At 48.2% G+C, this 23,105-nt stretch overlaps 1 protein-coding gene across 3 annotated transcripts in view; it reads right to left on the bottom strand.

The window, feature by feature from the left end:
- Window positions 1–22,892, bottom strand: part of LOC147363793 (two pore channel protein 2-like) — a 54,004-nt gene extending 31,112 nt beyond the window's left edge. Inside the window, exons 1-7 of one of the 3 annotated variants that reach the window (XM_086328293.1) lie at window positions 22,430–22,680; window positions 12,843–12,931; window positions 11,729–11,843; window positions 8,773–8,901; window positions 2,174–2,290; window positions 1,420–1,538; window positions 1,138–1,239 (exon numbers count right to left, since the gene is read on the bottom strand). In XM_086328293.1, coding sequence (XP_086184419.1) covers window positions 1,138–1,239; window positions 1,420–1,538; window positions 2,174–2,290; window positions 8,773–8,901; window positions 11,729–11,843; window positions 12,843–12,931; window positions 22,430–22,504 — 746 coding nt within the window. In that variant the 5' untranslated portion in view covers window positions 22,505–22,680. Of the gene's footprint in view, window positions 1–1,137; window positions 1,240–1,419; window positions 1,539–2,173; window positions 2,291–8,772; window positions 8,902–11,728; window positions 11,844–12,842; window positions 12,932–22,429 lie in introns of all 3 variants that reach the window. The other 2 variants (XM_086328291.1, XM_086328292.1) reach the window with 2 other exon arrangements.
- Between the last annotated feature and the right edge of the window lie 213 nt (window positions 22,893–23,105).

Genomic DNA, 23,105 nt, shown 5'->3' with positions numbered 1-23,105 from the left:
CCCCATTCATGGAAACGGTTTTGTACAGCAGGGGACGCTGAGGGAGTCAGCAGAGGGAAAGAGCCAAGAAAAAACAGGAGGGCCAGGAGCTTCCCTCGCTCACTTTTTGCTAGAGACAGGCCTCGGAGCGAGCAGGAACCCGGGACAAGTTGACACGAGGGTCCTACACACAACTGGACAACAGGAAGCCCGCCCTTCCCCCACAGCGAGTTATGGGAGGAGACGGGGCGGACATTCGCAGTTAGAGCTCCAGCCACACTCTAGGACCCAAGAGTCATCTGTTCAGGGGGCACTGTTGAATAATCTTACCTCCACAAACAAGGCAAATCCATAATACACAGGATATTAGGGGGAAAAAAGAGCCTGATGTTTTTCTCCTAAATAATGTCCACGTGTGTGGAGAACTGGCACTGGGGGACAGGGGGAGGGGACAACTCCTAACCTTTACATTTCTTTCCTGTTTCATTTAGCCAGAAAACCACATCAATGCTTAGGAGAAAAGCTGTGCTTCCTTTACAAAAATGGCTTAGGTGTTTCAACTCAAGACTCAAAGAACCTTCCAGAACAGAATTGAGTTCAAATATCTAAGTTATGTCTCCAGATACGTCTCCTGTTGCTTTTGGTTTTTTTTAAAAGGTCATCTAAATTTAGTTTTAATTTAACCTATTTTTTTTCTTTTTGGCCATGTTGTTCAGCATGCAGGATCTCAGTTCCCCAACCAGGGATCAAACCAGTGCCTCCTGCAATGGAGGCTCAGAGTCTTAACCAGTGGACTGCCGGGGAAGTCCCTCATAAAATTTTTGAAGAGTGCAAAGTGTTGGCACTAGCCTACCCTCTCTATTTAAATCTAAGTTTACATAGGGACTTCCCGGGCAGTCCAGTGGTTAAGACTCTGAGCTTCTATTCCTGAGGGTAAGGGAGCCCTGGTGGGAGAACTAAGACTCTGCATGCCTCATGGTGTGGCAAAAAAAAAAAAAGAAAAAGCTGTATAAAAATTTTACAACAACAACAACAAAAATTTTACAACAAATATGAATAAACAGAAAATCGCTATTTTTTTCTCTTACAGTTGCTTTTAAGAAAGTGGATTCTGTTATAGAACAGATGTCAGTGGATGTGAACTGGTGACTCACGTACATGACGTCAGGGCTGTTTGCAGTGGTGACCAGCACGTACAGCTCAAACGCTATGTCCAGGATGTTGGTGAAGTACGGTGACCCTTCCACAGTCCTAAGATCCCTAAAGAGGAATCAGCGACACAGAGTGAAAAAAACCCACAGACATAAATGAAGCTGTGGTTTCTGACACCCTTTTCCCCTTGTGGAGCCCTCCTGGAGTGTCTGAACGGGGAAGACAGCCACTGGTGAACACACACATGGGAGAGTTCTCCGGCAGAAACTTCCAGAGCAGCCTGCTCACCTATCCCCGAAAAGCTTCAAGGCCATGAGGGAGAAAATCATCATACTGAAGAGGAACAAGAGGAACACGTAGAGAATGTCGGGCAGAGTGTTCCGGATGCTTCGGAAAGTCCTTCGGATCTGTGACAACAAAATTTCATTTCATTTACACACAATCAGCTAATTCTCTGCTAAAACAAAACCCCCACTGCCTTAGCAGATGCAGACTGGGATCATTTACACACAATCAGCTAATTCTCTGCTAAAACAAAAACCCGGCTTCCTTAGCAGATGCAGACTGGGATACGTTGTTTTATTTGCTTCGTCCTATCTGACTCTTTTGCAACCCCATGGACAGTAGCCCGCCAGGCTCCTCTGTTCAAGGGATTTGCCAGGCAAGAATGTTGGAGTGGCTTGCCATTTCCTTTTCCAAGGGATCTACCCAAACCAGGGATCTAACCCATGTCTCCTGCATTGGCAGGAGGATTCTTTACCACTGAGCCACCAGGGAAGCCAAACTGGTGTGTGTGCAGAGAATGGGTAAACAACAAGGTCCTACTGTATAGCATAGGGAACTGTACTCAATACCCCACGATAACTGCGCTCACACCCTACCCATGATGGAAAAGAACATGAAAAAGAATGTACATACAAATGTATAACTGAGTCACTTTATTGTACAGCAACAATTAACACAACTCTGTAATTCAACTACACTTCAGTAAAAAAAAAAATTTTTTAAACACCCTCTTATGTATCCTAAATCATATCCTTACCTGACGACTTTCAGGGAAGTTGATGAGGAAGACTGGCCTCAAGGCCCTTGACCATCGAACTCCGCGGATGTTAACAGCTTCCAGGGACCCATAGATGACCAGATCAATCAAGGTCAGCTGTGACAGACATGGGGCGGAGATGTCAATACTGCTAGAGGACTGAGGAAGTGCCATACAGACGCATGTTCACTGACCCAGGAGGAAGGTCATGATATATCACGGGAAAAGAACCACATTCATAGCATAAAAACAGAACATTAACAGCGGCTGTCATCCGAGAGTTCACTATGTGCCATGGCCTCTATAAGCTTTCCATAGACTATTCCACGCCCCCTGCAGAGGGTACCACTCCTGGATGGAAATGTTTGACATACAGAGAGGGAGATCACGAGGCCCCAGTCACACAGCCAGCAAGAGGGGCAGGCCTGGGACTGGACCCAGGAGGCTTGGTAACAGAGCCTCGGCAGTTACCAGCACTACCTACCACCATGTGGTACTTTTCTTCAGTTCCACATATGAGGCAGGTTTCTAGCCTAGTTCCCAGGTGGCACCAGTGGTAAAGAACCTGCCTGCCAATGCAGGAGATGCAAGAGACGCAGGTTCGATCCCTGGGTTGGGAAGATCCCCTGGAGTAAGAAATGGCAACCCGCTCCAGTAACTTTGCCTGGAGAATCTGCAGTCTACTGGTCTACAGTCCATGGGGTCGCAAAGAACTGGACAAGGCGGAGCATGCACACACACAACGGGATAGAAATATGCAGATTACAGAAAATTCTTATCAATCCTTATTAAGGTCAGTCTGTGATCCTGAGGATGGACAAAGGAAGAAGGACCCAGAGCAGTTTAGAAAAATGTAAGTTAAAAAAGAATAATCTACCATCATCAGAAATGTTAGATCAGTCCCTTTGGAGGCAAGGCACTGAGGACTGAGAAAGCTCAATCACAGTGGGAGAGAAAATACAGACTCAGAAAGAGGCTGGTGCTGGCCGCTGCACGGGGGCGCCACCTGGAGGGAGTCAGAGGGGTTATTCCAGGGCAGCAGGGGTGGCCGGACAGCTCACCAAGGGTCACGGTATCTGTGGAGGCTTCCTGGAGGAAGCACTCCCTGATGCAATCTTTTGCTGCTGTTGTTAATTAATTTTTAAATTTTTGGCTGCACAGGGTCTTCGTTGCCATGCTCAGGCTTTCTCTAGTTGCAGCGAGCAAGGGCTACTCTCTAATCGTGGTGCAGGGGCTTCTCACTGCAGTGGCTTCTCTAGTTGCAGAGCACAGGCTCCTAGGTGTGCAGGCTTCAGTAGCTGCAGCACATGGATTTAGTTGCCCCACCTTATGTGGAATCTTCCCGGACCAGTGATCGAACCTGGGTCCCCTGCATTGGCAGGCAGATTCTTAACCACTGGACCATCAGGGAAGTCCCCTTTGATGTAATCTTAAAGCAAATAAAAGCTTTAAAAGCACACAACTCTGAGCAGTCAAGAGCTGTGGCAGGCAGACACAGCAAAGGGACGCTCAGGAAGCAGGGATTCCTGGCAGTGGGGGCAGAGGGGAGCAGGAAGTGACAAGCCCTCAGACCGAGGGCAGGTAAATTTGAGGATCAGGCTACAAAGATAAGTCTTATTCCCAGAGCCTGGGGAGCCCAGAAAGTCTTTCAAATAAGGGGGATGGAGGTGAAGGAGTGAGACCCTTTTGCTTACAGATGCAGGACAGACCTGGACGGGGCACTCTGCACCCTCATCCAGTTCACTCTATACACCTCTGCGGAGTGCCTCTTCATGCAAGGCATTGTTCTAGCTCTAGAGAGAGAAAGCACTCAGAGCTCTCTGGAGGAAACCTGGATGAGACAGGGGCTGAGGGTGTGTGGGGTGGGGCTCTGAGGAGGTGGCGTGGGAGGGATGGCCGTGCAGGTCTAGGACAGGAGGACCTCCGGTGGGAGGGACACAGAGCCTCCGACACCGACTTTGGCTTTTCTTGGTGGGATTCGGGATGCTCTAAAGAAGGGAGCATGGTGACTGGGTTGGACTTGGGCTTGAAAAGTGCCCACGTGTCCATCATAGTCAAGGCTCTGTGCTGGAAGTCTTAGGAGATGAGGATGGACTTCCGACCCTGTCCCAGGAGGGGGTCATGCAGCAAACACAGCCTTGAAAGACGTACATGCTTTCCAACTCTTTTCTTTGTTTTTTTTTAAGTTTTCCCAGCCATCTCATCCTCCACCTTCCTGTGTCAGGCAATACTGTGTTATGGACTGAACTGAAGATGTCGTCACAAGTCCCATCTCAGATGGAGGGTTCTTGTACAGTAAGACACTCATATATGAATATGTTCTGTCCCAAGAGCGCATTTGTAAGTCCAACAAAGTTAGCCTAGGTACCCAATTATACACAGTACTTTACTATACAGTACTTTGCTGCTGCTGCTAAGTCACTTCAGTCGTGTCCAACTCTGTGCAACCCCATAGATGGCAGCCCGCCAGGCTCCGCCGTCCCTGGGATTCTCCAGGCAAGAACAGTGGAGTGGGTTGCCATTTCCTTCTCCAATGCATGAAAGTGAAAAGTCAAAGTGAAGTCGTTCAGTCGTGTCTGACTCTTAGCAACCCCATGGACTACAGCCCACCAGGCTCCTCCATGAGTGGGATTTTCCAGGTAAGAGTACTGGAGTGGGGTGCCATTGCCTTCTCCGATATAGTACTTTACTTTATTTTACTGTAATGGGGCTTCTTTGGTGGCTCAGAGGTAAAGAATCTGCCTGCAATGCAGGAGATGCAGGTTCCATCCCTGGGTTGGGAAGATCCCCTGGAGAAGGAAATGGCACCCTACTCCAGTATTCTTGCCTGGAGAATTCCATGGACAGAGGAGCCTGGTGGGCTTATAGCCCATGGAGTCGAAAACGAGTCAGACACAACTGAGTGACTAAACAACAACAGCTTTACTGTTGTAAAGGTTTATAATACTTTTCACATAAAATACATTTTACATAAAACACAAAAAATTAAAAAAAAAAAAAACCTTTTTAATCTTAGAGTACAGTACCTTGAAAAGTACAGCAGTACCAGTTACATCCCTGCTGCCTTTACGGTTGCTCATGGACATCTTGGGATTGAACTAAAGATACGTACAAACGTACTCTATACAGTGCTGTACAGAAAAGTACACAAAAGCACAGCGACTTGTAGAAGGTGCCCGCACATGACCACATACACCAGACACATGACCTCACTCACACGATCGGACGTGTGAACACAGGCTCATATCTTTGAAAGTCTGCAAGCTGCAGGTTCGTAGGTAGCGGACTCACTGTATTCATTTGTTAATAATAGGAAGTGAAGATATTTCTAAAAAAATGAGACCAGAGAGATAACTCTGTGTATTTCGGGAGTTCAGCACGTGTATGAAGGAAGTCAAAACAAATTGAGGAAGGGTGAGAAAAGATAGTGGACGCTCTAGGTTGAGGCCGGCTGGCTGCTGTGCTGAGATGCTAATTATAAAGTGCCCCCAGTTAATCACCGCCAGGGACCACTCTCATCACAGCAGCATTTCAGAATATGTCACCCTGCCTCACTTGGCATAAGCCCTTAGCTAGGGTCCTTCCAGATTATGCTGTGAAGCTCTATCACTCTTTCTTCTTTTCCTTTAACAAAGATGTGTTCCAACTATACTGTAACCTGCTCTTTTGACCTAATAAACAAGAAGCAATCTCTCCTTGATCACAGACACATAAGTGCATATAAGGCCATTTTAACAGATGTGGATGTACCGTATTTTATTTATCTCCTATTGTCAGGAGAAGAAGAGAAGCGAAAGGCAAAGGAGAAAAGGAAAGATATATCCATCTGAATGAAGAGTTCCAAAGAATAGCAAGGAGAGATAAGAAAGCCTGCCTCAGTGAACAATGCAAAGAAATAAAGTAAAACAATAGAATGGGAAAGACTAGAGATCTCTTCAAGAAAATTAAGGATACCAAGGGAACATTTCATGCAAAGAAGGGCACAATAAAGGACAGAAACTGTATGGATGGACCTAATAGAAGCAGAAAATATTAAGAAGAGGTGGCAGAATACACAGAAGAACTATACAAAAAAGATCTTAATGACCCAGATAACCACGACAGTGTGATCACTCACCTAGAGCCAGACTGAACTGCGAAGTCAAGGGGGCCTTAGGAAGCATCACTCTGAACAAAGCTACTGGAGGTGATGGAATTCCAGTTGAGCTATTTCAAATCCTGAAAGATGATGCTGTGAAAGTGTTGCACTCAATATGCCAGCAAACTTGGGAAACTCAGCAGTGGCCACAGGACTGGAAAAGGTCAGTTTTCATTCCAATCCCAAAGAAAGGCAATGTCAAAGAATGCTCAAACTACTGCACAATTGCACTGATCTCACATGTGATCAAAGTAATGCTGAAAATTCTCCAACCCAGGCTCCAACAGAACATGAATCAGGAACTTCCAGATGTTCAAGCTGGATTTAGAAAAGGCAGAGGAACCAGAGATCAAATGAGTTCCAGAAAAACACCTATTTCTGCTTCATACCAGACCACCTTACCTGCCTTCTGAGAAATCTGTATGCAGGTCAAGAAGCAACAGTTAGAACCAATGGACTGGTTCCAAATTGGGAAAGGAGTATGTCAAGGCTGTATATTGTCACCCTGGTTATTTAACTTATATGCAGAGTACCTCATGTGAAATGCCAGGCTGGATGAAGCACAAGTTGGAACACAGACTGCAGGGAGAAATATCAATAACCTCAGATATGCAGATGATACCACCCTTATGGCAGAAAGTGAAGAGGAACTGAAAAGCCTCTTGATGAAAGTGAAAGAGGAGAGTGAAAAAGTTGGCTTAAAACTCAACATTCAAAAAACTAAGATCATGGCATCTGGTCCCATCACTTCATGGGAAAAAGATGGGGAAACAATGGAAACAGTGACAGACTTTATTTTCTTAGGCTCCAAAATCACTGCAGATGGTGACTGCAGCCATGAAATTAAAAGACACTTGCTCCTGGGTTTGTCATAAACCTAGACAGCATGTTAAAAAGCAGAAACATTACTTTACCAACAAAGGTCCATCAAGTCAAAGCTATGGTCTTTCCAGTAGTCATGTATGGATGTGAGAGTTGGACCATAAACAAAGATGAGCGCCGAAGAATTGATGCCTTTGAACTGTGGTGTTGGAGAAGATTCTTGAGAGTCCCTTGGACTGCAAGGAGATCAAATGACTTAATCTTAAAGGAAATCAACCCTGAATATTCAATGGAAGGACTGATGCTGAAGCTCCCATACTTTGGCCACCTGATGCAAAGAACTGACTCCTTAGAAAAGACCCTGATGCTGGGAAAGATTGAAGGCAGGAAGAAAAGAAGCCAACAGAGGATGAGATGGTTGGACGGCATCATTGACTCGATGGACATGAGTTTGAGCAAGCTCAGGGAGTTGGTGATGGACAGGGAGGCCTGGCGTGCTGCAGTCCGTGGGGTCAAAAAGAATCAGACACACCTGAGTGAATTGAACTGAACCGACTGTCAGGAAATCCAGTTGTTTCCAATTTTTCAATACTAAGAACAGCTCAGCCATGACTAATCTTGTGGATGAATCTTTGAACACATCCTTCTTCCCTAAAGATCAAGTCCCAGGAATGGAAATATGGGAGCAAGCACTTGCACACAAAAGGCTTTTCCAAAGGAATAGCTAACCAGCCTTCCAGAAAAAACAACTGATTCTTCCCTCGAGTAAAGGATGACAAGATTGAAGGGATGAAAGGACTGAAATGTTTTCAATCTTGCTATGATTGTTTTACAGGCAAATGCACGGTCTTTTATTGTTGCTTTCATGTATAGTTCTTTTATGGGGGGTGGTATAAAGAGTGGCTTTATCTCTTTTCCAGGAAAAGGGGGAACACAGTAGGCTAGCCCCTCAAGAACCATGCCCTCCCACATGTATTTCTTAATTAGTCAAGTTAAACATTTTTTCTTATCTGCTAGTATTTACTTCCTCTTTCAGGAGATGCCATCACCAGTTTTCAGCACATATTTTTCATAGAAAAGTTGAGCATTTTTATTTAAAAAAAAATCAAAACATCTATTTGGTCTTTATGCTATACTGAACTATGAAAAAGCTAAGAAATAGTCAAATAATACATTAATCTTTCAATCACAATGATTGAGCAGCATTCATACAGATATACTATATATAGGTATATATAATACAGGTACTATGTTCCTGAACTTAAGTATGAATATACAGCAGGGAACAAAACGATCATGTTCATATGTGTAAATGCAATTCAGGGAAAAAGGAATGGAAGGATATATGCCGGACTTGGAACTAGCACTCTGTTCTGAGGCTGCCCTGCAGCACATTTTTTAAAACTGTGGTTTCTGTTTCTTTTTCCTTTAATTTGGAAGTGCCCTTGAAACATTAAAACTCTCACATCGTCACATTTTGCCCAATTTGCGCTTCCCTTGTGGTTTTCTTGCAGTTGTGCTGCTGGTGCTTGCTCTCCCAGCATCCGTCATTTTCCTGAACCCACTCAAACCTACCCAGTCTTTTCATACCTTCTGCCTTTGACCACAGCCTCTGGAAGGCACTGTAACCAGCACTCACCACTATGGTTACCATGACGCAGATGTTTTTTGTATCCTTCCAGAAGACCTTCTGAGGAGTGACCTTCGCAAAGTGAACCAGTCTCCCAAAGAAGGCAGTCAGACAGAGCACTTCTGCTATCGAGGTAACCTGTGGCAAAAAAACAGAGCTATGGCTTAATTCTCTCTTACTCCCTGACACCACCCTGTGAGCTGAGCAATGTCCCTCAGTTTTACTTGGGCTTCCCTGGTGGCTCAGATGGTAAAGAATCTGCCTGCAATGCAGAAGATGCAGGTTCAATCCCTGGGTCAGGAAGGCCCCCTGGCGGAGGCAATGGCAACCCACTCCAGTACTCTTGCCTGAAGAATTCCACGGACAAGGAACCTGGAGGGTACAGTTCATGGGTCATAAAGAGTTGGACACAACTGAGCAACTAACACTTGGCTTAATATTACTGAAAGTTACAGCAAAATTCTTAGCTGGTTGGAATGTTTTTTCTCTTAAAACGAAACCTGCCTCTCAACCACAAATCCCATGACCCAGCTGACAGGGTTTCCTGGAAGGGGTGGGGAGGGGCGTAAATCAGCATGCAGAGGACCCCCAGAAGGCATTCCTCAGAAAAGTGGGGCTCAGGGATTGGCAGAAACGGGCATCTGCTATGCTCTCAAATTCCCTGTGTTCATACTCAGAATAGACATCTAGAAGTTCAGTGTCTCTAATAATAACGCTCCAGAGATGTGTTTTGAAATGCCAGATCATTCCTTAGATCGCTGCCCTCCCAGCCTGCTGCCCGGATTTGGCTGGATGCTACCAGACCCACCTCGATGTCCTGACCATCTCCTCCTTGAGCTACAGGTATCAATTCCAAACTCCCACAGGCAGCTAGCTTTGCAGTCTGTGAGTGCAACTCATATTAATACTTTGCCTGCGGTTGCCAAGAGACAGTAAATCCTCCCTAACAGGAGTACTTCTCTCCATCCGTTGGGAGAGAAGAGCTCAGTGAGGGTGGAGGGAATGAACTTCTCAAGGGAAGGAGGAAGGGGGCTGGCTCTGGGCCCTGAAAGCAGCAGGTGGCACAATTTCTCCACCCCTGACCCCAGCCCTCATGAGCCCTGGGCTCAGATAGGGGCTGCAGCCCCTTCAAACTTTCTAGCTCTCAGCCTGTTCATCCTTGAGGGGCTATAGAGACTTACTGTCAAGACCAGGCTTACAAAAGGGCCTGGGGCATTCCAGGACACCCTGGCTCAAGATGAGATTTTCTTGGTAATGCTGCTGTTGTTCAGTCACTAAGTTGTGACCCCACAGACTGCAGCATGCCAGGCTTCCCTGTCCTTCACTATCTCCAGAGTTTGCTCTAACTCCTGTCCATCGAATCAGTGATGCCATCCAGCCATCTCATCCTATATCGTCCCCTCCTCCCCACCCATCCCCCATAATCTGACTTTAGAGATGTGAAGTGCAAACACTGGCTGAACAGATAGCCAAGCCCAAACTGTGTGTGAGCAATAATAAACAGCAGGGTGGGGACACAGAAGAGAGCTAAGGGGCTGAGAAGAGATCCTTGGGAGCGCACCTCATCCAGTGCCGGGCGGCGGGGGCCGGGGACCAGCTCTGTTCGGGTCTGTGAACGCACAGCTCTGCTTCTTCAGGTTTGGTGTTTGTTTTGACAGACACTGGGCTAAAAGTTTTCTGCCCAGAGACGTCATTAATTGTGACATCCTCATCAAACGGATACCACCAACCGTGGAAGCACCCATGGAAGACTGCCAACTTTGATGGCACCCAACAAACACAACTCTGATTTTTTACCTCCCTGTGCAGGGTCCTCCCCTGCTGACTCAGGGCTTGGGCATGTGATGGGCTCTGGGCACCTGGGCTTTGGCAAGTATGGTGTGAGCAGAGGTTGACGGTGCTTGCATGTTAGGATGCAGCTCCTTCTTAGACCCCCATCCACAGGGAGAAGCCTGAGCCACGGGGAGAGGCCGAGAGAGAGCAGAGCAGAGAGCAGGGGCACTCCAGCCCCGTGAGCCCCCAGCTGCCCACCAGACGCACTACCCCAGCCAAGAGAAAAATCTGCCCAGTTGAGCCAGTCACCCGCAGACTCATGGGAGGCAGGAAAACCTTGTTCTTTAAAGCAAGGGTCAAATGAACTTTGTCTGTCAAAGGACCAGACAGTAAATATTTTAGGCTTTGCAAGTCATACAGTCTCTGTCACATGTATACAGAGAGGCGAGAGCAGTGTGAGTCGGGAATTAATGTGGGCAGGTCATCAATTTATTACTTGGAACCCATCTGCAGTAGCTCGGTAATCTGATGCTTTACTTCAAAGCACCTATAAATAATGACTTATGACTATGAAAAGAGCTGGAAGTGTGGCAAGTACAAGACACATATTACACTATATGCTCACATTGTCTACTCAACATTAAGTAAACACGCCTTCAAACATCACTTGTCTGTGCAATGTGCCCTTGTACGCATTCTAAAGGAGATCAGCCCTGGGATTTCTTTGGAGGAACGATGCTAAAGCTGAAACTCCAGTACTTTGGCCACCTCATGCGAAGAGTTGACTCATTGGAAAAGACTCTGATGCTGGGAGGGATTGGGGGCAGGAGGAGAAGGGGACGACAGAGGATGAGATGACTGGATGGCATCACCAACTCGATGGACGTTGAGTCTGAGTGAACTCCGGGAGTTGGTGATGGACAGGGAGGCCTGGCGTGCTGCGATTCATGGGGTTGCAAAGAGTCCCACACAACTGAGCGACTGAACTGCACTGAACATATAGAAGACCCAAAACTGCCACTTTGTTTCCACTGTCTAGTGAGGAAAAGCATCAGCTCTGCAGAATTCTTCCAACCCCTCCCCCAGAAAGAAAAGGAAACCAAATTCATAGGTACTGAAAATCTGAGGGGAAGAATGCGACTGAATTCATCTGTGACAAAGTCTGATTAGCCGTTCTGTGCTGAGAGCTTACCAAGAAAGGGAGCGGGAACACGGCTGGTTCCTCAAAGAGGGCAAGCGCAAGGTTGACCCAAATGAAGAAGTAGGTGGCTGCCCGCATCGTCCAGTGGTTATAGAAGTGGTAAAGTCTGGAGCGGAGAAGAACAGAGGAAGTTACAAGCGAGAAGCAGAAGTTAAACGGCTACCCCGAGCCCCATTCGAAGAGGAGGAATAGGAGATAAACTACAAAGTCCAGGCTCTGACCACTCTCCTTTCAATCCTAAGGAGTGAGGGGTAGCGTTTGACTGAGTGCGCACTACAAAATGTTCACAACGAAAAAAGTCACCAGCTGTCGAAGTGCATTCTCTTAACAGTCTCAAGCTAGGATGAATACCCTCCTGGTGGGGTGTTGGGGACCCTGAAATGTCCTTTTGGAGGGCTGACACAGAGCAAGCCCTCAGTCAGAGTGACCTGTTATTAATATTACATGGCGCAGGGGCCTAACTGATTTATAATGTCTATCAGCCCATCTCGGCATGGTGGACCCAGAGAGATCCCGGGCACACGGTTCTCTTCTGTAGGGGGTATCCCCCAAACTGCCAGACGGCATCCAGGCATGAGGCATCCGCTGCTGCCTTTGGAGGTACTGACACCTCAGTCCTGGCGGTAAGATTTTTTTTTGTCTTATTCTGAGATGAATCTTTGGTTTTAGTTCGACCTTTAGGGAGTTAGGGAGAAAAAGCTGAATTGTCATGAAAAGAACCAACATATGAGTTCCATCAAAAGGCGATAGAAAGTAAAAGAACAAGTCTTCTTATCACGTGGGAAGCTCTAAGCGAGCGAGAAAGACGCCATGTTTCCCACGCGGATGTCTTCTCCCTGTCCCGGGTGTCACTCACTCGGTTATCTGACCTTGGCATGTGTGCTGAGCGCTTCCCGACCTGTGAGGACCGCGCTCTTAAAACGTGGGAGAACACCACCACTGGGGTTTGCCCGACGCTGCGCGCCATACCCCAAATATTGCTCCAAATATTAGTTGATACAGTGACTTTAGTTTGGGTTCAACTTCAAGAATATGAAGTGCTAAAGGACAGGCGACTCTAGGTTTAACACTGTTTCAAGTGTTGACAGTTGAACACCTGAATTACCTGATGGCCTGAGGGGATGTCTCAAACGGAACGTTTCTGTTGTACTGGGCGTCCGAGACATAGGCAGCTGCCAGGAGAAGCTCCTGGTCCTCAGTGGGAGAAAGAAAGGGGAGAACAAGTCAGAGCCAGAAGGGACACTGGGCTTTTCTGTTTGTAAGTACTGAGCGCGAAAAGAAAGCCCTCTTCTCCTCTCCCCCACCCCCACGCTGCCCCCACCCACGCAAGGAGGAGCTAGCATTAATGCCCCACCCCCGCAGGGAGGAGCCAGCATTAATACCCGCACCCCCAACAGGGAGGAGCCAGTATTAATATCCCCACCCCCCCTGCTGCGCCCACCCCCACAGGGAGGAGCCAGCATTAATACCCGCACCCCCCCGCAGGGAGGAGCCAACATTAATGCCCCCACAATCGCAGGGAGGAACCACCATTAATGCCCCCACCCCCACGCTGCGCCCACCTCCCACAGGGAGGAGCCAGCATTAACGCTGCGCTTGGTCGCCTCCAGGTGCTTTCTGGGCAGTGAGAAGCCTGCTTAGCGTTCGGGAATTCAAATACAGGCTCTCAGAGGAGGAGATGAAAACCACCTGGGTAATACAGCAGATTCTTTACTGTCTGAGCCACCAGGGAAGCCGCATAGATCTATTAATAAATGTGCTTAAATGGTATATTTCTACGTTCATATTGGGCTTCCCAGGTGGCCCTAGTAATAAAGAACCCGCCTGCCAATGCAAGAGACCTAAGAGATGAAGGTTCAGTCCCTGGGTCAGGAAGATCCCCTGGAGGAGAGCATGGCAACCCACTCCAGTATTCTTGCCTGGAGATTCCCATGGATGGAGGAGTCTGGCGGCTGCGGAATATGGGTTCACAAAGAGTTGGACATGACAGCGTCTGAACACATTCATACACCAAGACTCAAACTATAGACTTTAAATATGTATGGTTTGGTGCATATTAATTATAGTTCAATGAAGTTGTTAAAAATTGCCCTCCCCCCTTCAACAACAATAACAACAAAAAACATTTGGATTAAAATTTGATGTGGAACAATAATCTCACAGGTGAATTAACTGCTATAAGAATATAACATCTACTGATTCACATGCATTCTCAGGGGTCTCAGGGGTCTTAAAGACAGGTCATTAAAGCCTAAGAAACATCATATAAATGTGTTAAACAATTACTACATATTTTCTTTTGTGCAGTTAAAAAATATTTTAGTAGAAAACCTCGGAGAAGGCAATGGCAACCCACTCCAGTACTCTTGCCTGGAAAATCCCATGGATGGAGGAGCCTGGTAGGCTGCAGTCCATGGGGTCACGAAGAGTGGGACACTTACTGAGCGACTTCACTTTCACTTTTCACTTTCATGCATTGGAGAAGGAAATGGCAACCCACTCCAGTGTTCTTGCCTGGAGAATCCCAGGGACGGGGGAGCCTGGTGGGTTTCTGTCTATGGGGTTGCACAGAGTCGAACACGACTGAAGCGACTTAGCAGCAGCAGCAGCAGCAGAAAACCTAATATCAATTATTGTTCTGTGGAATATCTTGAACCTTCAGGAACACTAGGGTTCCCCACGACATGCTTAGACAGCTATAATATTTTAGTTATAAAATAGCTGGCATCAGCAAACGTTGGTTTTTAATGAACACATTAATTTTAAGAAAATTCCATTAAGCTCCTAAAAGATCACACTGGGACAGCAAAGAATTCTGATACCAAAGTTTTTTTAAAGAAAATATTTAAAGTGAAATCTCTTAAAGACATTAAGAGATTTTTAAAGATGATGAGGGAGGGACTTCCCTGATGGACCAGTGGCTAAGACCATGTGCTCCCAATGCAGGAGACCGGGGTTGATCCCTGGTCAGGGAACTAGATTCTACATGTAGCAACTAAGAGTTTGCATGTCACAACTAAAGATCCTGCGTGCCACAACTCAGACCCATTGCAAATTAATTAATTAATTTTTTTAAAAACGATGAGGGAACTCCCTGGTGGCCCACTGTTAAGACTCTACACTTTCACTGTTCAGGTTAGTTCTCTAGTGATCACTGGTCAGGGAACTAAGATCCCACATGCCACACGACTCGGCCACACACACACATACAAGAAAATCTTTCCAGTCCCAGGGCAACCCTTTGTCCACAAATATAAACAGTTTGACAGCTACTAATTTGAGGGCAATCATCCATACAGCCTCCAGGTGGAGAATGGAAAAAAAAAAAACATTGTTGCTGTTAAGTCGCTCAGTCTGTCCAACACTCTGCAACCCCATGGACTGCAGTACGCCAGGCTTCCCTGTCCTTCACCATCTCCTGGAGTTTGTGCAAACTCATGTCCATTGAGTCGGTGATGCCATCCAACTATCTCGTCCTCTGACGTCCCCTGCTTCTCCTGCCCTCAATTCTTCCCAGCATCAGGGTCTTTTCTAATGAGTTGGCTCTTCATATCAGGTGGCCAAAGTAATTTCTCAGGCGATTGGGCCCTGGGGCTACCTCCCTCAGACCCCACCCAGACTCCCTGCAATGAATATGTAAGCATCGTGGCACCCCATCCAAATGACCCCTTGCCAGCCAGACTCATGCCTGTCATTTTTAAATACGCTTACACTTTCATAACAGCTAACTTACATTAATGTTCCAAAGCTTTCCCATTCTTAACGGCTATTCTGTTTCTGACACCTGTCTCTTCTTAGGATTCCATCTGCTCTGTCCTCTGGTTTTTCTTGTCTTCCTTCCCTCCATCCCATGTGTATATGACTTCTGCCCATTTGTGCTTGGGACGAAGTACTCTCAACAGGCAGAGTTACGGTACATGAACATTCTCACCTGTATTAAGCCCATTTGTATCCTCCTTGTAAAATGAATGACTTTTCATCCAACCCAAGAATGTGGCTTATGTTAGATATGCCATTCCAAAACTGCATATACTTTTCAAGTTTACATGGGAATCACTACCCAGGTGGCATTCATGGTAAAGAACTCACCTGCCAATGCAGGAGACATAAGAGATGTGGGTTCAACCCCTGGGTCAGGAAGATCTCCTGCAGGAGGGCATGGAAACCCACTTCAGTATTCCTGCCTGGAGAATCCCATGGACAGAGGAGCCTAGTGGTCTAGAGTCCATAGGGTTGCAAAGAGTTGGAAACAATTGAGCCAACTTAGCACGTATGCGTGCCCATGTCTACTGTGAAAATGGCAAAGACTGGATATCAGGCATTCCTCCAGACAAGCTGAAAAGTGGCTTCATATCTCAAAACAGTAGCCCCAGTCTAGGGGAGACACCGCTGACTGCCTGGACAATAGATCTCACCTCCCAGGCACAATACAATCACCCTCAGAAAGTTTGCTTGTAAAGATCTTCCAGCCCAGACCAATTACATCGTTCTCTGGGAGGTGGGACCCAGCGCTGAACTTTTAAAGCGGCCAGGGGATTCCAATGTGCAGTCAATATCAAAACATCACTGGTCTAAATATGGCCATTTTACTACTGTTTCTCATAGGTTTTGTATTTTCATGGCACTTGGACAATAATTGACTTCTGATTTTTTTTTTCTTCCCTTTTCTCAAAGCCATGACATTTCCTTTCCACTCCCCAAGACTTAAAAACATGTGTAAGAGTTTTACATTTTCTCCTCCTACCCTCCCCACTTTGTAAGCCTCCCTTCTGAGGAAGGTGAATAATTTAAATCCCCCAGGGCAAGAGGGAGGAGGGTGTCCAGGAGGGAGGGGGAGATGGAGTCCAGAAATTCCAGTGGAATGAACAACTAGAAGCTCCAGATACCTTTAAGTTCAGAAACCCTGATAAAACCGAAGCTGTTGATAAACGTGCTTTGAGAAATGCCAAGGGATCTTCCTGGCAGTCTATTGGCTGAGACTTCACCTTCAAATGCAGGGGTTGCAGGTTTGATTCCTTCTTGGGGAGCTAGGATCCCACATGCCTCACAGCCAAAGAAAACAAAACATAGAAGCAGAAACAATATTGTAACAAGTTAAATGCTGTTGTTTAGTTGCTAAATCTAAGTCAGGAGTCTGACTCTTTTGTGACCCCAAGGACTGTAGCCCACCAGACTTCTCTGTCCATGGGATTTCCCAGGCAAGAATAATGGAGCAGGTTGCCATTTCCTTCTCCAGAGGATATTCCTGAGAAGAGAGCGAACCCAGTCTCCTGCAATGGCAGGTGGGTGGTTTACCACTGAGCCACCAGGGAAGCCCCAACAAGTTCAATAAAGACTTTAAAAATGGTTCACATCAAAAAAAAAAATTCAAAGAGAGAAAAAAGCCAATATGTCTTATTTAGATATAGAAGAAAATTTATAAAACTTAAGGTAAAGAGAAGTTACCATAAATTTCAAGCAAAGTGCTTCTCCTTGTCTGTTTTCCCGTGTCATTAGAAACACTATCCCCTCTCTCTGTCTCTCTCTCTGCCTTCCTTCTCTGCTCCCATAGGGCACTCTGATGTCCAGAATACAGCAGATCATTGCTTCCCTATGCACCTCACTCAAACCTTCAGTCAACAACACTGCCTGGTGTGCCCACAGAATCAAACGTCAACTCCCTGGCTTAGCCCTTAGGGCCTCTCCCTTCTGCCTTGGCTCCCTCACTTTCCCTACAGGAATCCCCTTCTCTGGCCCAAACTGATGGACTGACTGTCCCACTCCCAGCTCCACACCCACGCCTGATCCCTTGCATGCCTAAAGCCAGGAATATCCTTTCCACCCTCCTCCATGGGGACCCATCTCAAATTTCACTTTCTCCTTGAGGACTGCCAACACCAGCAGCTTCCATTTCCATGTGGGAAGACAGCCAAGGGATGCTTTCGAAGTGTATGGTGAGTGTTCCATACAAAGAAATGGCTTCTGAGGCTAACCTAGGCACAGCAGCCTGGGCAGGAAAGGCGAGAATATCAGTGACCACTTGGTGTGGGTATAAACGAATCGTGTGCCTCCATGCAGAAAGCAACAGCCTAAGGGCCAAGGGCAGCCTGAAGATATGTTTTGTTTGGCCTAGAGAGTGCTTTCTGGATGCTGGCTACTGATTCAAATTTTTTACAAAACCGGAGCCAACACAAAAATGTGAACTTCTGGTTTCTCTTCAAAGGATCATAACATCCGGCCATGTTGGGTTGTACTGCAATAAGTTTTTGCAACCCGCCCTGATACTCGGTCACCTGAAGGAACGCTTAGTATTTTCCCCAATTTTGTGGGTTAGCCAGGCAGTCCTTCTAGTCAGGGCCAACTTGGCTGGTCTCTGTGGTCATCTGGGGCTAGATGGTCTGGAACCAGCTGCGCTCACACATCTCGGCTGTGTGCACCGCGCAGCAGGCTGGCCAGGGCCCTTTCCTACGTGGTCGCTGGGTCCCAGAAGCATCTGGAGAACACACACCAACGCTCAAGTAATTTTCATACCTCTGCTTGCGTCACATCTGCCAACCTTCCACTGGCCAGAGCAAGTTTCATGGCCAGTGGTCTCAAGGGTTGGAGAAACAGACTCTACCTCCTGATGTGAGGGGTTGCAAAGGCCCATTGCAGAGGGGGAATAGATCCAAGATGGAGTGTGTGGCCATTTCTGCAATTGATAGCCCACGTGGCACAACCAACTGGACGTGGGGAGCTGTGGTCCTCACTGTCCAGAGGACGTGCCCTCCGGGTCACAAGCCCCAGTCCCCTCCCCAGCTGGATTGTTCCCGTCCAGGTCACTCCTTTTATGTTGCTCCCTGGGCCCTGTGGACATTTCAGCTCGTGACCACACCTGATGTAGGGTTTCCCAGGGGATGCAGTGGTAAAAAACCTGCCTGCCAGTTCAGGACCCAAGAAATGCACATTCAGCCCTTGGGTTGGGAAGTTCCCCTGGAGGAGGAAATGGCAACCCTCTCCAGTGTTCTTGCTTGGAGAATCCCATGGACAGAGGAGCCTGGCGGGCTGCAGCCCGTGGGGTCGTGCAGAACGAGACAGGACTGCAGACACATGCATGAGTTGATCTCTACCTGATTTAATGAACACCTTCCCAAGCCCTCCTGGTCACTGCCCTTTCCTCTTGCAAGGAACCTCTCTGAAAATTGCTATAAGGGAACACCAGTGAACCAAGAGCCCCCAGACAGGGTGAGCTAAGAGTTGGGATGAACAGGTTTAAGAACATTAAAAAAAGAAGCACACGAAGTATCAAGAGGTAATCACACAGAGGCACAAGGAAACAGCCTAGGACTGTTCTCAGCCTTGGCTGCCCTTTCGATACTTAGTAGCTTTAAAATTACTGTTGCTGGGACTTCTCTGCTGGTCCACTGGTTAAGACTCCAGGCTTCCAATACACAGGGTGTGGGTTTGATCTCTGGTTGGGAAGATCCTGCATTCTGCAAGGTGCAGCCAAAATCAGGAGAAAAAATTACTATTGCCCAGGCCACACCCAGGTCAATTAAATCAGAATCTCAAGGTAGAGTTTAAACCCAGATAATTTCCTTTTTTAATTAATTAATTTATTTTTAATTGGAGGGTGATTGCTTTACAATATTGTGTTGGTTTCTGTCATCTATCTACACGAATCAGGCATAGGTATACATATGTCCCCTACCCCTTGAACCTCCCTCCCATCTCCCACCAAACCGAGATACGTTTCTAAAAACTCCCCGGGTAATTCTGCCCAACAGTAAGGCTGAGAATCACTAGAATCAGATTATTTCTATTTCAAAACTGAAAGTATTGGTCAAAGCACCAGAATGGCTTGCCATCTCAGTTCGGTTGCTCAGTCATGTCCGACTCTTTGTGACCCCATGAATCGCAGCAAGCCAGGCCTCCCTGTCCATCATCAACTCCCGGATTTCACTCAAATTTATGTGTCATCGGTGATGCCATCCAGCCATCTCATCCTCTGTCGTCCCCTTCTCCTCCTGCCCCCAATCCCTCCCAGCATCAGGGTCTTTTCCAATGAGTCAAATCTTCGCATGAGGTGGCCAAAGTATTGGAGATTCAGCTTTAGCATCAGTCCTTCCAATGAACACCCAGGACTGATCTCCTTCAGAACGGACTGGTTGGATCTCCTTGCAGTCCAAGGGACTCTCAAGAGTCTTCTCCAACACCACAGTTCAAAAGCATCCATTCTTCAGCGCTCAGCTTTCTTCATAGTCCAACTCTCACATGCATACATGACCACTGGAAAAACCATAGCCTTGACTAGATGGACCTTTGTTGGCAAAGTAATGTCTCTGCTTTTGAATATGCTATCTAGGTTGGTCATAGATAACTTTCCTTCCAAGTGTCTTTTAATTTCATGGCTGCAATCACCATCTGCAGTGATTTTGGAGCCCAAAAAAATAAAGTCTGACACTATTTCCACTGTTTCCCCATCTATTTCCCATGAAGTGATGGGACCAGATGCCATGATCTTAGTTTTCTGAATGTTGAGCTTTAAGCCAACTTTTTCACTCTCCTCTTTCACTTTCATCAAGAGGCTTTTTAGTTCCTCTTCACTTTCTGCCATAAGGGTGGTGTCATCTGCATATCTGAGGTTATTGATATTTCTCCCGGCAATCTTGATTCCAGCTTGTGCTTCTTCCAGCCCAGCGTTTCTCATGATGTACTCTGCATGTAAGTTAAATAAGCAGGGTGACGATATACAGCCTTGAAGTACTCCTTTTCCTATTTGGAACCAGTCTGTTGTTCCATGTCCAGTTCTAACTGTTGCTTCCTGACCTGTATATAGGTTTCTCAAGAGGCAGGTCAGGTGGTCTGGTATTACCATCTCTTGAAGAATTTTCCACAGTTTATCGTGATCCACACAGTCAAAGGCTTTGGCATAGTCAATAAAGCAGACATAGATGTTTTTCTGGAACTCTCTTGCTTTTTCAGTGATCCAGCAGATGTTGGCAATTTGATCTCTGGTTCCTCTGCCTTTTCTAAAACCAGCTTGAACATCTGGAAGTTCACAGTTCACATATTGCTGAAGCCTGGCTTGGCAGCCAAAAGCAATACCAGGCAGAAAAGGGTTCTAAAAAACTGCTTCAAAGGAGAGGACAGAAATGCATTTCAGGTGACTAGGCAGTTTCTTATTAAGTGACCCCAAACTAACTTTTAAAAAGGTTAACCAGGTCAGACTGGTACCTAGTGTCTGAGGTCTGAGCTGCAGTTTAATGACTTAGTCGATACTGTTATCTCAGAAACTAGGGTTCTGCTGACAGTGACCTGTTGGTACCAGGCTCTTCATCTGCTCTGCCTGCTCCAGGCTGACCCCTGCAGGCATGCATTAAGCTTATGTCTCACTCAGGACTCAGCCGGGACTCTGGGCTGTTTTCAGCCCTCCTGGCATTTCTAGAGGCCTGCAGTTACTTTTTTACATTCTTTAATTTTGACAACAGTCTCAAAAGATTTTCCTGTTGCAGAAGACTGGTGCTCACCGTCAGCGTCATCAGTTTGCGGAATGAGGGGAGCAAGACCTGGGTTGGGCCGGAGCCAGGGACCAAGAATCCTTTTCCTTCTCTTCCTTCTTGACCTGCTTTTCTCTGCTTAATCCTTTAAGGGACAGGGGACATGGTAGAATCTGCCTGTTGGAAGTTGCCAAGCCCCTTTGAGAGGCCAGTAGGCCAGGGAGCACTGGGGGAACAGGGCATTTAACCCCACCCAGAAGCCTGCCCCTTGGACCATCCTGAGCAGGCTGCAGGGGCCACATAGCTGAAGCGAGGAGGAAGGGGAAGACTTCTCCATACACTCAAGGAGACAAAGGACTAAAACGCCTATCACCTCCCACACACCTGCAGGAGTAAAGGACACGCCTCCGTGTGCCAAGCAAGGCGCCCTGGGCCTCACCGACACCGTCTTCTCCAGACGGGTGTGATTTATCACCGCCAGCCTTACAAAGTGGGAAACCAGAGACTTCCAGCGTCTTGTCATTCACATCTAAAATTTCCTGACTCAGAGCCGAGGCTCTTTCCATTGGCGCCCTGCCTGCCTCTCCACTGAGTTCTTGTTCAGGGAAAGGAAACAGCCCGAGAAGAACTCTTTCCAGTTTCCAGTCTTCCCAAGCTCAGGCGGTCTGGGTGAAAGCAGAGCTGAGCGACTGCGCAGCGCGTCTTCCCGGCCGCAGGGATCCGAAGAGCCAGGGCGACAGCAGCGCTCCCCGCCTCACATCCTCCAGCCTCCCAGGCTTTCCCCTTGCGGCGGGACCCTCGCTTGGCTTCCTGCCGCCATGGAGCTCCGTGCTGCGGGCACGGGCCACCCAGACCCGGGGGCGCGCCACACGGAGACAGGATCCCCAACACGCAGCCGGAGCGCCGATCCCAGCTTGGCCCCGGCCTCCGGGTACGGGCTTGACAACTCCAGTAACGACCCGAACGCGCGGGGCTGAGGCCAGGGGCACGGCGCCTCTGCGCTCCAGCGGCGGTGCGCCTCCCGCACCCGAGCACCCAGAGGACCCAGAGGACCGAATAAGCCCGGGGGCGGAGGGGCTCTGCAGCCGCATCTCCATCCCGGGGCCCTCGTTTCCAGCGGCTGGTACTGGCTGGGCTCGGGGTCGCTCTCCACCCAGGAGTCCCGAGGACCGCGGACGCGGGGCTGGGGGCGCTGCCGTCCGCGCGCAGCCACCAGCCCTCGGGGCACCCTTACCTCCAGGTCGGGCGGCTCCTCGGAGGACGACGGGCGCGAGTGATGGGTCCCCGCGGCTCGGCTGTTCCCGGGCATCGCGGCGGCGACGCGCGGGGCAGGGATGGGGCAGAACGGGGTCCCGGGCAGCGGACTCAGCCCTCGGGCTGCTGGAGGCACGGGCTTGGCGCGCTTCGCACGGCCCTTCGCGTGACTGCGGCGGAGCCCCAAGGGTGGAGGATTGGCGGCGGGCGCGGCGGGTCCCCGGCTCTGGCCCCTTCCCGCCCTGCCCCCGGAGTAGTGCTGGAGCCGGGGGCGGGGACGCAGTCTCGTCCGGGGCGGGGGCGGTGGGGGCGGGACGCTAGGGGCTCAGCGGATCCGAGGGGCAGTGCGGGGTTAGAGGCTAAGCTGGAGAAGGGTCCCAGCCGTGCGCCCTGGGCGTGTGACTGCGCTTAGCTTTCTGTATCAATAAAATAGGAACAAGACCTTCCTCCCAGGGTTGTTGCGAGAATTAAAGGAGTTACTGTATTCAGTTGCTGCCACTGGCAGCTGCCCGGTAAATTATGTTTCCTTCCGACTGGAACCCCCTGGAGAGCTGGGTGTGGACCCAGAGAAGGGCCTCCTGGGGCAGATACCTCTGAGAAGGGGTGTGCTAACCTTCCTCCCTTCCCTGGTGCACCCCAGTGTCAGCCTGGCCAGG

The sequence above is a fragment of the Bos grunniens genome, chromosome 11, assembly GCF_055505025.1.
Source record: "Bos grunniens cultivar Pamir isolate PY7600 chromosome 11, Bosgru_T2T1.0, whole genome shotgun sequence".
NCBI lineage: Eukaryota > Metazoa > Chordata > Mammalia > Artiodactyla > Bovidae > Bos > Bos grunniens.
Note: the sequence above shows the minus strand (reverse complement) of the source record. Positions and strands in the feature narration are given on the sequence as shown.